The sequence below is a fragment of the Paramormyrops kingsleyae genome, chromosome 6 (assembly GCF_048594095.1).
Source record: "Paramormyrops kingsleyae isolate MSU_618 chromosome 6, PKINGS_0.4, whole genome shotgun sequence".
NCBI classification, from domain to species: Eukaryota; Metazoa; Chordata; class Actinopteri; order Osteoglossiformes; family Mormyridae; genus Paramormyrops; species Paramormyrops kingsleyae.
The window spans coordinates 21,514,547-21,528,310 of record NC_132802.1 but is presented as its reverse complement, the minus strand read 5'-3'; the positions used below and the strand labels follow the sequence as shown (position 1 = coordinate 21,528,310).

At 42.7% G+C, this 13,764-nt stretch overlaps 1 protein-coding gene across 2 annotated transcripts in view; it reads right to left on the bottom strand.

Moving 5' to 3' along the window:
* Positions 1–415: 415 nt before the first annotated feature.
* necab3 (N-terminal EF-hand calcium binding protein 3) overlaps positions 416–13,764 on the bottom strand; it is a 48,847-nt gene continuing 35,498 nt past the window's right edge. For both annotated transcript variants that reach the window (XM_023808822.2, XM_023808823.2), the window contains 7 exons: positions 11,102–11,223; positions 10,885–10,964; positions 5,350–5,403; positions 4,730–4,842; positions 4,071–4,148; positions 3,776–3,867; positions 416–2,083 (listed from right to left, as the gene is read on the bottom strand). In XM_023808822.2, the coding sequence (XP_023664590.1) occupies positions 2,055–2,083; positions 3,776–3,867; positions 4,071–4,148; positions 4,730–4,842; positions 5,350–5,403; positions 10,885–10,964; positions 11,102–11,223 (568 nt within the window). In that variant the 3' untranslated portion in view covers positions 416–2,054. The remainder of the gene's footprint in view (positions 2,084–3,775; positions 3,868–4,070; positions 4,149–4,729; positions 4,843–5,349; positions 5,404–10,884; positions 10,965–11,101; positions 11,224–13,764) is intronic.

Sequence of the window (13,764 nt, the reverse complement as noted above, 5' to 3'; positions counted from 1 at the left end):
TTAAATAATAATTAATAAAATTAAAAAAAACTTTCGCAAACGTATTTAATTGATGTAAATGCTCGCTGAAACTTTTTTTTCTGATCTCACTGATTTGGAACAATGGAATATGGCTGCAACAAATGCAAAATACAACAGACGTCATACTTCAGTTCAGACTGAACCAAAGTACACCAAAATGTCGCTTGATAGCAATAATTTCAACTGATGATTATTTTTAGATAATTTTTCAGATATTGGATGTTGATGTATATTCAATCATAGCAGAATCCAGAAAACAAATAAAGCAGTTAGGGGGAAAATAATTTTATGAACTTGCTTTATGAATAATCTTTTCAAATTTATTTAGTTTTGCATAGTATTATTTTGTGAAACATTTCTGCCAATCAGTGATCGTAAAAACAGACCTCGAGCATACTGTGAAATCATCATCTTTATTTCAAAGCCAAACAGAACATCTAAGAAACTTCATCCAAAGAAACAATATCTACATGGTGTAGTTCACAATGAAAGGCAAGCAAGGAAAAGTACGTACACTCTGCAGGTCGTGTGACCAAGGCTTTATTTTAGGTATAAATACTGATAATCAATAGGTTTCATCCCGGCAGTTTTTTGTAAAAGGCTGACACTACGTATGCTGTGCACCTTAGAAAAACCTATTGGCTCCACTTTTCGTTAGTTTTTGTTAATTGAAAAAGGAAGATTAGTTATGTAGATGTATTCACATGGCAATGCACTACACAGGGATACATATCTCTGCAGCATAGAGACAAAGCTTTACTGTAACTATATTATATTTACTGTCCCAGCAACGTTATGATCAGCAGAAGGTTTTAATATGGCACTGCTACTGTGCTGTTTTTGCTGCTAATTTTCCCAGGTTTTCGCCACTTTGGGCTTCTAATTAAATGTACATGGTACAGTGACAGCCCAGGGCATAACACACAAAGGGAAATTGGGCACTTGGTGTCACTGATCACTCCTAGTGTGCAGTGATCACTTATTTATTGAAAGCCTTGGGAAACTGACACCTGGAAGGATATTACCTGGGGCTTTTTTGTCATGGAGCACAAACCAGCCTGCTAATGGCCTCGTGTCGAGCTGATGGCAAATCACACAATTATGCTAAGTCGCAGTATTACTACATCCAAAACACTGAATATTATAAATAATCCTTTGAAAACTAAGCCTACATTTGAACAACTGCTTAAATTAATCTCAACTATGAAATAAACAACTCAGGCATAAATTTAAATGTGGAAAACCACTAATATACAACCAGAGGTGATTGTAGGATGTTGGAAATGAACAGAAAATCAAATAAGAAACTGGTATTTAGCATAGATGCCCATATCAACTGCAGCCATATCTTTGCTGCAACAATTTTGTTATTGTTTTTGTGTTTAAAAATGTATGCATTGAGGATAATGGATTCTGCTGCAGGCAATTAAACATCACTTTAAGCTCAGATTTTTCAAGCAAAATATACTGTATTCATGTTGTTTTAAGTGTGGGTATTCCAAAGTCATTCGGATGTAAAACTAAAAAAAAATGTTTTCAGAGAAATTCATGCACATACATTTTTTTCTATATACCTAATTACAGAACCAGACTCAAGAAAAATCATTCTACAGATCCAACAAAACAATTTTATCCCCTATATTGAAATACAGCTTAAGTACTTCATAATATAATCGTGCTACGTTGAAGAAAAAATGTTACACTTGCATTTTTTCTTATGAGCCACTATCGTGTTATTTCCAATATCATGTAATGAAACTAAGCTACAAGGAGCAATTTCTTTAATTATATTAATCAGATATGATTGTCTCACATGTGGTGCTGGCTTTCACCTTTTCACTCATATCAAGCATTTTGGGTTGGGCGTGAGAGACCTTGTTTGCTTTTCAGACTTTTAAAATATAGATGGTTACAAAATAGAGCATTTCTTTATACGAGTCCTGGATGCTGCTGCATGCTTGAAATTGTCTTGATGGAAACATTTCAGTCAGGCATGGTTCCCGTCCTCCTTGCCATGCATGAGCTTATTGCTGTCAGTTTCCATTCATGATCCACCACGAGGCTGAAATGGGGGAGATTTAAAATATTGAATTTTCCCTCCTGACTAACATCCTGATTCCTTCTATAGGAAAATGCAGTTTCTTATGTTTTGTTTTTTTTTAAAAGATATTTTGGTATAAGTTTACTTTTGGGGATTTTACATGCATATTCAGACTAAACAGCTTGCTCCAAGATACACATAGCCCTGTTATATAAAAATAGTGGTATTATATAGTGTTATTTTTAAATTACTTTGTTCTTTACAATAGTGGACTTTTGATCCATGGTCATAACAACATAACAACTACAGAAAGTCCCCGGGTTAAGATTTACAGATAAGCTGTACTTACAAACAGACACCATAAAGCCTTTTATATTTAAAATCTGATTTAAATACAGTTGCTCATAGCAACAAACGCACTACTTTGTGAAGCTCATGGAAAACGTTGTGTGGCTTCAGTGCTTCATTGTTATTAATGTTATCATGATGTTACTTCACGAATGCCTTCACAAATACAAGACATCGATGGAGCGAAAGTAAGCGCTTTTCTTTTTTCTTTTCTTTTCTTTCTAAACTATTTTATGAACTGTTTCTTCAATGTATTTTTACAGATGTTTTTGTGTATTTGGGAGGATTTCTTAAGTGTGTTATGCATAGAAAGGTAAAATATGTACTATACTCTAAAATAAACATTTCATAAGTAAATAAGTACCATGATCCGATTTATCTACAAATTTGGCTTAAAGACAGACTTGGTATTGAATCTTTTCGTAACCCAGGGACTGCCTGTACTCATCATGCAGTTGATACACTGCCCGGTCAAAAAAAAAGTCTCCATTTGAATTTTGCATTGGACCGCCTTTAGCTTTGATTATGGCGTACATTTGTCATGGCGTTGTTTCCATAAGCTTATGCAACATCTCTGCATTTAGTTTCATCCATATTTGCATCCATTTCTCACTGAGATCTTGTATTGACAAAGTGAGTTGAATCACTCCATGAAGTCAGCTAAGCACATCTCAGACTTTCAGTGGGGTTAAGGTCAAGACTTTGTGGTGGCCAATTCATGTATGAAAATGATTCGTCATTCTACTGAACTACTTTTTGACATTTCGAGCCTGATGAATCTTGGCTTTCTTGCCCTGGAATAGCCCATGACATCAGGAAAGAAAAAATCCATTCATGATGGATGGAGGGGTAACCTGGCCAGTCAGTAGACTGAGATACTCTGCTGACTTTACATTATTGTTGCATAACGTTGCTGAGCTGTAATAATGATCCAGTCATTGATTTAAATTCAAATGGTGACTTTTTATTTGGCGGGGCAGTGAAAATTACGCCTAATTGGTGCTGGATGCTTATTCTTACAAAGTATTTGAGAGTATAAAAACGGAATATAAATCTAACTCAGAGACACATTAGAAACCCAAATTGTTAACAGAAAAGCTTGAAAATTAGACTCCTCAGACATTAGGTTATAGGGGCTCACTAGCATAAATCGCCACCTAGTTATACAGGTGCACATATTGAGTTTGCTTAAAGCTTGCACTTGAATGGCAGAAAGGCATTGAAAACAGCACATGTCCCCCAAGGCCTTTCAGAATGTGGTTCTTTTGTTTTATTATCAGCCTGAATAACATTAGAAAACATGCAATCCAATAAAACTCCAACTCATGCAGGATACTCTGAAAGAATGATCTTAGAGGAGACCACCTGGAAGAAGCATTGTGGACATCACCTCAGGGTCCTCCAGCACGTCGATGATGCAGCGCTGAAAGCTCTTGCTTTCATTGGACTGGAGATAACTGGATGGAAAGACAGCAGGGATCATCTCACAGGGTTAACAGACTGAGGTGTACACATCTTCAGCTAATGAAAAGCCCCCTGTTCAATTTAGATGAAAAATGGGACATGAAAGAAAAATGCAGGTAGAGAGTGGTGAGTGACTGGCTGTGCGAGGCCATTTGTTTGCCAGAAGAGGAGATGAGGAGAATTCATGCAAACTCACCTCATCCAGGAGATACGGTCCTGCCAGAACTCATACATTATGAAGCAAGATCTCTCTGGCAATTTCTGGATGGATATGCTGGGAAGTGGAGATAGAGAGAGAGAGAGAGAGAGAGAGAGAGAGAGAGAGAGGAAGTAAGCAAAGGCACCAGTGGGCCCCTCAAGAGCTACCATCTGGTAGCTGACTGGGGGGAAAGGTCAGGTAGAAGTTTACTCTCTGGGAAGGATTGTTACAAAACCTGCACTCACTGTGTTCATTTTAAAACACTGATTATTAACAAATAATTAGGAAAAACTGGGTTCTATTGATGTTTCTAAATATCAGAAATCAGGCAATAATCTAAGTATGGGAAACAGCAGAGACAAGACTTCTCTGACATATGCCTGCTTCATAAAAATATTTTGTATTAAATGTTCTATTTGTAAGTATCAATGGTTTTATATCTAAGAATAAATGAAGTATTTAAGCTGCTCTCAGTCCAATCTTGGGGGCAGCAAGGTGGCTCAGTGGATAGCACTAGGGGGGGTTAATCCTGCCTTTGCTCTGTGTGTCTGCAATTTGTTGCTACTCTCTCCACCACAATAAGAGGCTGGGAGATGGATAGATGAATCTGTACGGCCAGCATGTTGGTGATGCTCAACAGGTGGAAGGTGACGCACTGTAAATTTTCATTTTGACTCATGGTGGCATTGGTGTATCTCCGCAGTGCATGGTGGAACTCTTCGAGGTCTTTCTCCATCACTGACATCTGCCTCTGAACCAGCAGGATATTCTGTTAGGCACAAAAAAATCATGCTTTACTATGTCAAGGAGGTAGTTAGGGGAGCAAACATAGTTTGGCCACAGATGACACAATGTTTATTTTCTCCTGCTAATGCACACAGAGAGTTAAATCAAGATATTTGCAACAGCAAAGGACTCCTAGGAAAATCTGTCACAGTGTGGAGCACAGCTTGTACTGTAGTTCTGGTGAAGAAATGAGCATCAGAGACGGATCGAAGCGGTAAAGAGCATCTGTTAGGCAAATAAATAATGCAGTGTCCCACATTCATCTCATCCATCTCATCAGATCTGCTTGCCAAGTGGAACACAGTTGGCCTAGCGCGGCTCCATTCCTCCATCTGCTGGTTTTCCTCCCCAACCGTGGCTTTTTTGAGTAACCAGCACCCATTTGTCTCAGCCAGAGTGATGGGTGCCTGTTTTGACTGATGTCCCAGACAAACCTTCGGTGTTTGGCTATCAAAAGGCAGTAGCTGGCCAGTGGATGGGGGCGACTCACAGATTTATAGGTGCTGGCCAGTGAATCCTCCTTGATGGGCTCCAGCCGCGGACTCTGAAAATTGGAGGGAACAATGGGGAATGAAGAGGGTGGCAGCTGCTTCACGGGGATCGTTACAAATTCCAACTATGCAAGATACTTGCATTTCCCCCTTGCATCAATGTATTCAAAGAGTTTAACCTATTAAAAATGTCCACTAGGCGGGACAGCTGTAGTAACCACAATGGGTCATCGAGGTAGTTCGCAAGCTCAGATTTTTTAGCAATAGCTGCAGAGGTGTAGCATCAGGACAGGCAAGGCAGGCAATGCCGGGGGCCCCGAGCTGGGAGGGGGACCCGTCATGGAGGCTGAATACATGGTACACTGCAACAACAAATTTGATTTATCTGCGCGTTGTTTTCACAAAATAAATTACTTGTGTTTATTAAATTCTCTATGTTGCTGTTTTTAATTGAAACTTCAACTAAAATAATGGTAACTAAACTTCAACTAAAATAATCTGTGCCCGGGGACGGTGGATTGAAGGGCCCCGTGGAATTTTTTTAGATAGGGACCCCAGAGTCCTTAGAATCGCCTCTGATTAGATAAAAATGACTTGACCTCCTGGTGCAATTCATACAAACAATGCAGCACGCTCCCTCTGGAGAGCTAATATTCTTCTGTGTGAAAGAGTAGCTGCTGTTTGGACACCATTTCCTGGCCCAGCAATGAAAACAAGCATGTGTTTAAAGGCCACACTTTGATATAACTGACCATTTGCACTGCCTGCTGCTTCACAGATTGTAAGGCATTTTCTTTCCAGTGAGTGAGTCACAATTAATTATGCAATGGGGCAACATTGTTAAAGGGGCTATCTGCTGGACACCTGCAGGCAGCCCGGTCACCCAGACTGTCACTGTATGAGCCCCATTGGTGCAGATCCTGACACGTATATCCCATGATACAGTATGTCTGCATAAAACCATCCAGCCTATCAAATAATGCTTCACCAGTTGTGTGATCTGAGGCCCATAAAAATGAATGTCACCCTCAATGCTCCTATCTTTCCCATATCTGACACAGCGATGCAGTTGTGTTAGCCCAGAAACATCAGTAGCACAGGCTTTGCTTAATGTAGGTTAGCAGTCGATCCTTAAATTCACTCACAAGATCTCATATTCGGAGACTCGCAGTGTCATTTGAAAAGGGGATGTCACTAATCTGCTGAACGAAAATTTCTCCACACATGATTTAAATGTCTTTTGCAGCAGGTAATTTGTATGTTTGCTGATGTTAAGCTTCTGCTGTTCCAGACCATTTAGCTTTAACGTGAAGTCCAGGGGCTTGTCCTTCAGTGTTGGACATTTAGTCTTTAAATGTCACTTTAACTTTCAAGGTTTCAAGCACATTTGCACATATCACACTGAGGAAGCGGTTCTGAAGATAAAAGCAGACTAAAGTTAAATTCCGTCATATTTTCGGACCTTCATTTTTTTCCTGAGGGGCGTAACTGAAACTCAGACTAGGAAATGTGTAGCATAGCGTAATGAATATTTTAATTTATACTACTGTTTAAAGTTTGCTTAACTAAAAAGTTTGGTCATCAGGTGCCACTGGTTGCAAGATGTTGATAAATTTCACAGATCAACCATCATAATTAAGAATCGGCCAGGACTCAGCATGTCAGCAATAAGCTGTTTTGTCTTGTCAACATTAATTAATAAAAAGCTTAATTTACACCAACTTTCTAGTTTTGAGACCAGCTCATAAAACTTATCGCCATTATACGGTCCAGTGTGTTAAAGTCATCACTTAAAAGTTCATTTCCATCCATCCATCCATCCATCATCTGCCGCTTGTCCGGGGTTCGGGTCGCGGGGGTAGCAGCTTCAGTAGAGGCACCCAGACTCTCCCCAGCTAACCCCACCAGCTCCTCGGGGGGGACACCGAGGCGTTCCCAGGCCAGCCGAGAGATATAATCCCTCCAGCGAGTCCTGGGCCTGCCCCGGGGCCTCCTCCCTGTAGGACATGCACAGAAAACCTCTCCGGGTAGCCGCCCAGGAGGCATCCGCACCAGGTGTCCAAACCACCTCAACTGGCTCCTTTCGACATGAAGAAGCAGCGGTTCTACTCTGAGGCCCTCCCGGATATCCGAACTTCTCACTCTATCCCTAAGGGAGAGCCCAGACACCCTGCGGAGAAACCTCATTTCGGCCGCTTGTATTCGCGATCTCGTTCTTTCGGTCATTACCCATAGCTCATGACCATAGGTGAGGGTAGGGACAAAGATGGACCAATAGATCGAGAGCTTGGCTTTTTGGCTCAGTTCTTTCTTAGCCACGACGGACCGGTTAAGCGCCTGCAGAACTGCAGATGCCGCTCCGATCCGTCTATCCAGCTCCCGATCTCGCCTACCCTCACTCGTGAACAAGACTCCGAGATACTTAAACTCCTCCACTTGAGGCAGTACGTCTTCCCCAACCCGAAGAGGGCAAACCACCCGTTTCCGGCTGAGAACCATGGTCTCGGACTTGGAGGTGCTAATCCTCATCCCTGCCGCTTCGCACTTGGCTGCGAACCGCCCCAGTGCCTGCTGGAGATCCCCAGCAGATGAAGCCAACAGTGGACCCCGGACCCCATACTCTCGAAGCACCCCCCACAGAGCACCTCGGGGAACCCGGTCGTAAGCCTTTTCCAAATCCACAAAACACATGTAGACTGGATAGGCAAACTCCCAGGCCCCCTCCAGTACCCTTGCAAGGGTATAAAGCTGGTCCAGTGTTCCACGACCAGGACGAAAACCGCATTGTTCCTCCTGAATCCGAGATTCGACTATCGATCTCATCCTCCTCTCCAGTACCCCGGAATAGACTTTCCCAGGGAGGCTGAGAAGTGTGATCCCCCTGTAGTTGGAACACACCCTCCGGTCCCCTTTCTTAAATAAGGGGACCACCACCCCGGTCTGTCAATCCAGCGGCACTGTCCCTGACCTCCACGCACTGTTGAGAAGGCGTGTCAGCCACGACAGTCCCACAACATCTAGAGCCTTCAGGTACTCCGGGCGGATCTCGTCCACCCCCGGGGCCCGGCCACCACAGAGTTGTTTAACCACCCCGGCCACCTCAGCCCCAGTGATGGGCAAGCCCCCCCCAGCACCCTCGGGCTCTGTGCCCTCAGATGTCTCAAAGGCAGTATGCGTAGATGTATCTGAGGCAGGGTTGAGGAGGTCCTCGAAGTATTACTTCCACCTCAGGATGATGTCCCCAGGTGAGGTCAACAGCCCCCCCCCCCCCCCCCCCCACTATAAATAGTAGGAACCAGGAGCTGCTTCCCCCTCCTGATACTCCGTATGGTTTGCCAGAACCTTTTTGAGGCCGACCGAAAGTCACTTTCCATGGCCTCACCGAACTCCTCCCACGCCCGGGTTATTGCTTCTGCGACCGCCCGAGCCGCGTTCCGCCTGGCCCGCCGGTACCCGTCAGCTGCCTCCAGAGACCCCCGGGCTAATAATTCCCGGTAAGCCTCCTTCTTCAGCTTCACGGCCCCCCTCACCTCTGGTGTCCACCATTGGGTACGGGGGTTACCGCCATGACAGGCACCGACCACCCTGCAGCCACAGCTCCGTACGGCCGCTTCCACAATGGAGGTCCGGAACAGTGTCCATTCAGACTCAATGTCCCCTACCTCCCCCGGCATGCAGTCGGAATTCTGCCGGAGGCACGAGTTAAAGCTCCAGCGAACAGGAGCCTCTGCCAGACGTTCCCAGCAGACCCTCACTATGCGCTTGGGCCTACCAGGTCTGACCGGCTTCCTCCCCCGCCACCTGAGCCAACTCATCACCAGGTGGTGATCAGTTGACAGCTCTGCCCCTCTCTTTACCCGAGTGTCCAAGACGGAGGGCCGCAGATCAGTTGATGCGATTATAAAATCGATCATCGACCAGTAGCCCCGGGCATGTTCGTACCATGTCCACTTATGGACAAGTTTAATTTCTTGAATGGAAATTAAAAATAAAAGAAGAGCTAAAACACACCCTTAGGGTGCCCCAGTGTTCAGAACAACCACATCTGACATTCACACAGACAAACGTTTCCTTAGGACTCCCCTTCAACAGATTCAGTAAATGAAAAAAAAAAATGAATGAACTGCAAACTGAAATCTAATTTCAATATATACATCATACAAAACTTAACTTTTTTGTCCTGGGGTATAACACTAGAAAACACTGATAGTACACTTTGTTGCTGGGCTTTTACTCTGACTGCCTTGCTGATTGTTCCAGGGAACAGATCTGACATTGCTGGTAGAGTTTCCACTTGCCCTGTATCCTGTATTGAAAGATAAAATGCTGTGTCCCGTTTTGAACCAATATGGGGTGGGATTTGTCCCGTATTTTGATTATCGTCCTGATTATCGTCAGCGTCCTGTATTTCTTCAGCTTGAAAGTGGAAACCCTAATTGATAGCATCTGTGACTGTAAGCACATCCAGTACAACACACAGCACCAGTACGTTGTATGTCGAACTTTAAATTGCCAAAATACCACCACACCGCCAAAGTCTTTTTTCCTTGTTTAGCCACAGCATTTTGTGGCTGCTGAACTGTCCCTTTCTTCACTGATACTGGCCCATGACCCACGAGTATTACCAAAACATGTGCATGTGCATCGAAACCAACCGATTTTGCTGTGTATATGATGGGGGTAGGTTGTTCATTCTTAAAAAACAACTGCATGATGCGAGAGTGTGCTATCAAGCAAAGTACCTTATCTACAGTTTATCAATGTTACTCATTTTATCTTCTATCAATATGTCTTATATATATCCCGAATACAGAATAATAAAGCCAAGCAGTGCGGTTCAGTGTTCCCTTAATAAATATATGCAGTAGCAGTGCTTTGATAATCTGTGGGCAGTAGTCTAATATTTTCATGTATTTTCATAGAGAAAGGATAAGAAAAGAAAATTAGATTTCTAGTTTTTTCCAGTGCTGCTCTCCAATTACATAGATATTACGTTTTGAAACAGCTGGACGGCATGTTATAAAAAGAATTCACTCTATGTTGCTTCCCAGAGCTCACCAGATTAGATATTAGAGGGAGGCAAACACGGCACAAGACTGGAAAACTAGGAAAAAGAACTGGCATTGATTCACATGATATAGTTAAAGAAACTGTCGCTGCAACCACTGTTCTGCTGAGGGATTTTTTTTATCCTGGACATAGTTAATATGTTCATTCATTACCCTTTTATGTAGATGTTTTTCTAAAACATTTTATCTTAAAAGTTCAAGGGGCCAACAATGGGGATTAGGAGTCATTGCCTTCTCCAAGTAGAATAATGGGATGCCACAAGCTTCATGGCTTAATATTTTCCCAAAAATTATGAAGCTTTGTCTCCAATACATCTGTGGTTGTTTCTGCTAATGAGTAAAGAGGCTGCTGGATGTTGCTGGATGTTGCCTTGAAGTGGCAACCTGTGGTACGTGCAGGGAGAGCAAGCCAGTGCTGTGTGTCTGGAACAGAGTGGGGGGGGGGAGTAGGCGTGGTCCTCCCACCTGACACTCCAGCTTGTCAATGAGCAGCTGAAGCCTGTTGATCTGGGAGTTCCAGTGGTTGTCCGGTTCCACGGTAACGCCTGTCAAACATAAACTGCCACTGGTCACTCTGGTCCCGAGTGCTATATTTAGTACTGTTTTCAGGGGCACATGCATTCATCTCATTCATTATCCACGGCTGTGCTGCGGGGCGTGGGACCCCTGTGCAGACATGTACCTGTGGTGAGCATGCCTGAGTATGGGTCCGTGGGGGACAGACACAGGTTCTTCTGGATCCGCCGGCTGCACCGTCGGACGTTCTTCTGTACAGGGAGGCCTTCAGGCTTTTTCACCTCCTTCCTACAAAAAGAGAGCAAAAACCTTGCCAGGTGTGTGACTCATACCACGTGGGATGACACATGAAAACCAGCAAAGCTCTTGCAGGCCAGAGGTCTGACGTTTCCTACGGCTCCATTTATGACAAGAATACTTAGTACTAATTCATTAGCAGGTTGGACAAAGACTCACATTTAATTTAAGTTTATAAGAGTTTATTTTAAAGAGGTAATACAGTACTACTTAACTGGAAAGGTGTCTGACAGTAATGCTTTATTAATCCCTGCAGGGAAATTCTTTATTTAATATCTAATGATGTGATGAGAGGTGGCCCTGGTGGAGCAGTCCGATGTCAGCAGTGTGAAGCGCAGGGGGCTGAGGAAGCAGCCTTCAGGGAGCTTCCATGCTTAAGCTGATAGACACAGAAGTGATGTCTCATACCTTGACAGACTATAGTCACTCAGTCAAAAATGTCCAGTATCCAGTTTCAAAGTGATGTTTTCAAACCAAGATGGGACAGCTTTCGGATTACTGTGACATTCCTGTGCTGAATGCCGGACTGATATCAAAGAACGGCATCCTTACATAGGAGTCTTTATTTCCCAGGGGTGTAAGTGTGGTGTGAAGGGCCAGAGCAAAGGTGTCCTCTGTAGACTGGTTGGGGCAGTATGGTATGGACTGGTATGGATCAAGGGAGGTAGTGAGGTTTGCCTTGTTGTGCCCCATGCCAGCCGCTCAAAGCTCTTCATTACAATGGAGGTGCGAGCTGCGGGTCAGTAATCATTGAGCACTGAAGCAATTGTCCTCTTAGGCCACAAAATGATTGTGGCAGTTTTTTGGCACTAAGGGATGGGAAAATGACAATGGATTTTTTTGTGTGTAATCCCATTAGGTGGCTCTGATGGCCTGTGACAGAGTGGCTGTAGCTGTTCTTTGAACACACCAAACTTGAAGGCCATGTACCGTGCTTCAACATAAACCAGGGCTTCTGGTTGGCCTTACTGGTGACACCTCAGTGCAGTGACATCCTCTGTGCAGTTGTGGAGGTAGCTGATAATAGTTTCTGTATATTGTATAAGGTCTATTTGATCGTCTTGAACAGAAACCTGTAACACCAGTTTGGGCATGATAACACCCATAGATTTATTTAGCATGTAATGTAGCGATTTTTATTTATTCATACTGCACGTATAAGAAGATATTTTACCAAAAATTTTTGTGTGTTGCATCCCGTTGTTCCTGGATACTCTCGTCAGTCCATATTTCCAGCAAACACTGCATCTCTGCCGTAGACTCGTGTTGCACAGGATACCAGTACTGATAAAGTACTGCTATACCACATTTTTGAAAGCTGTTCAGTATTAGATTTATTTAGTAGCGGTACTAATTACGCTATTACAAACCCCTAAAGCTATATATCGCTAACACTAACCATCAAATCAGAATCATGGTTTGACTATGTCCAAGCCACTGACATAACTCAATTATACCCTATGTCAGAATTGCATGCATTACGCTATATAGCATATAGTTCCAGCGAACTGGCAAATTTGATTTATCCGCTCTATGTACTCTCATTAAAAAGATGTGTAGCTGCTAAAATGCCAGTCAGTTAGTATGATCTCCATAGCTTCAAGTCAGAGATTCATGTAAGACATCTCATAATATAGCAAGATCTTATAATATAGCAAAAAGGCTACGTTAACATCATCAAGCTAGTATGTGTACCTCCAGGTTATAATGTTACTCTATGTTTTAAGCAGTTAAATAATCAAGCAGAATGTGCGGCATGGGAAGTTATTTTATATGTTTGTTGAGCAGATGAACAGAAGAAAGAGGAAGAAACTGCTGTGACCTCTATGGGTGCTTATTGCTTATCTCATTTTATCTGTTCTTTGTTTTTTTCAGTGCAGACTAATGGTGATGAGTTTGATGGCAGAAGAAATACGTTTTACACTTTTGCATGCTCACGTTTGTTTTCTTATTTATCAGTTCAGCAGCCTCTCAAAATCCACATAACAAACTGTATCCATACTGATCGCCCTCAGTGCTCCGCCCCTCTCATGTGCACTATTGATAGTGATAAAGCGGAAGTGCACAACAATCGGGGGTGGATATACTATTTATCAATTTAATAGAAAGTGTTATGTTCTCCTAATAACTGACTGAATCAGAGTGATTATAATGTGATGCTTGATAATATTAGAGTATGTGCTGGAGTAACAATTGCAAATGCATTTGAGATAAATGTCTCCTGAAAATAAAGTGCATAATTTACCATGAACAATACTTAACTTTTCTCTGTATCGGTATCGTTTCAGTACCAGTATTGTGATACTAGTGGTCTTGGTATCAAGGTCATAATTTTGCTATTGTGACAAGACCATAGACCAAAGTGATCCTTTGTTGCCATGTTTCATGTTTGTGAAATGGTTGTTGCTACCCTGATCTGTATGCGACATTTTTTCTGCAACACAGTTTTGCGAAAAAAAAATAAAAATCTTAAAAATGATTGTACAGCTTATCCGATACATTCTTGCTGGGCCCAATTCACATATAGTGTAC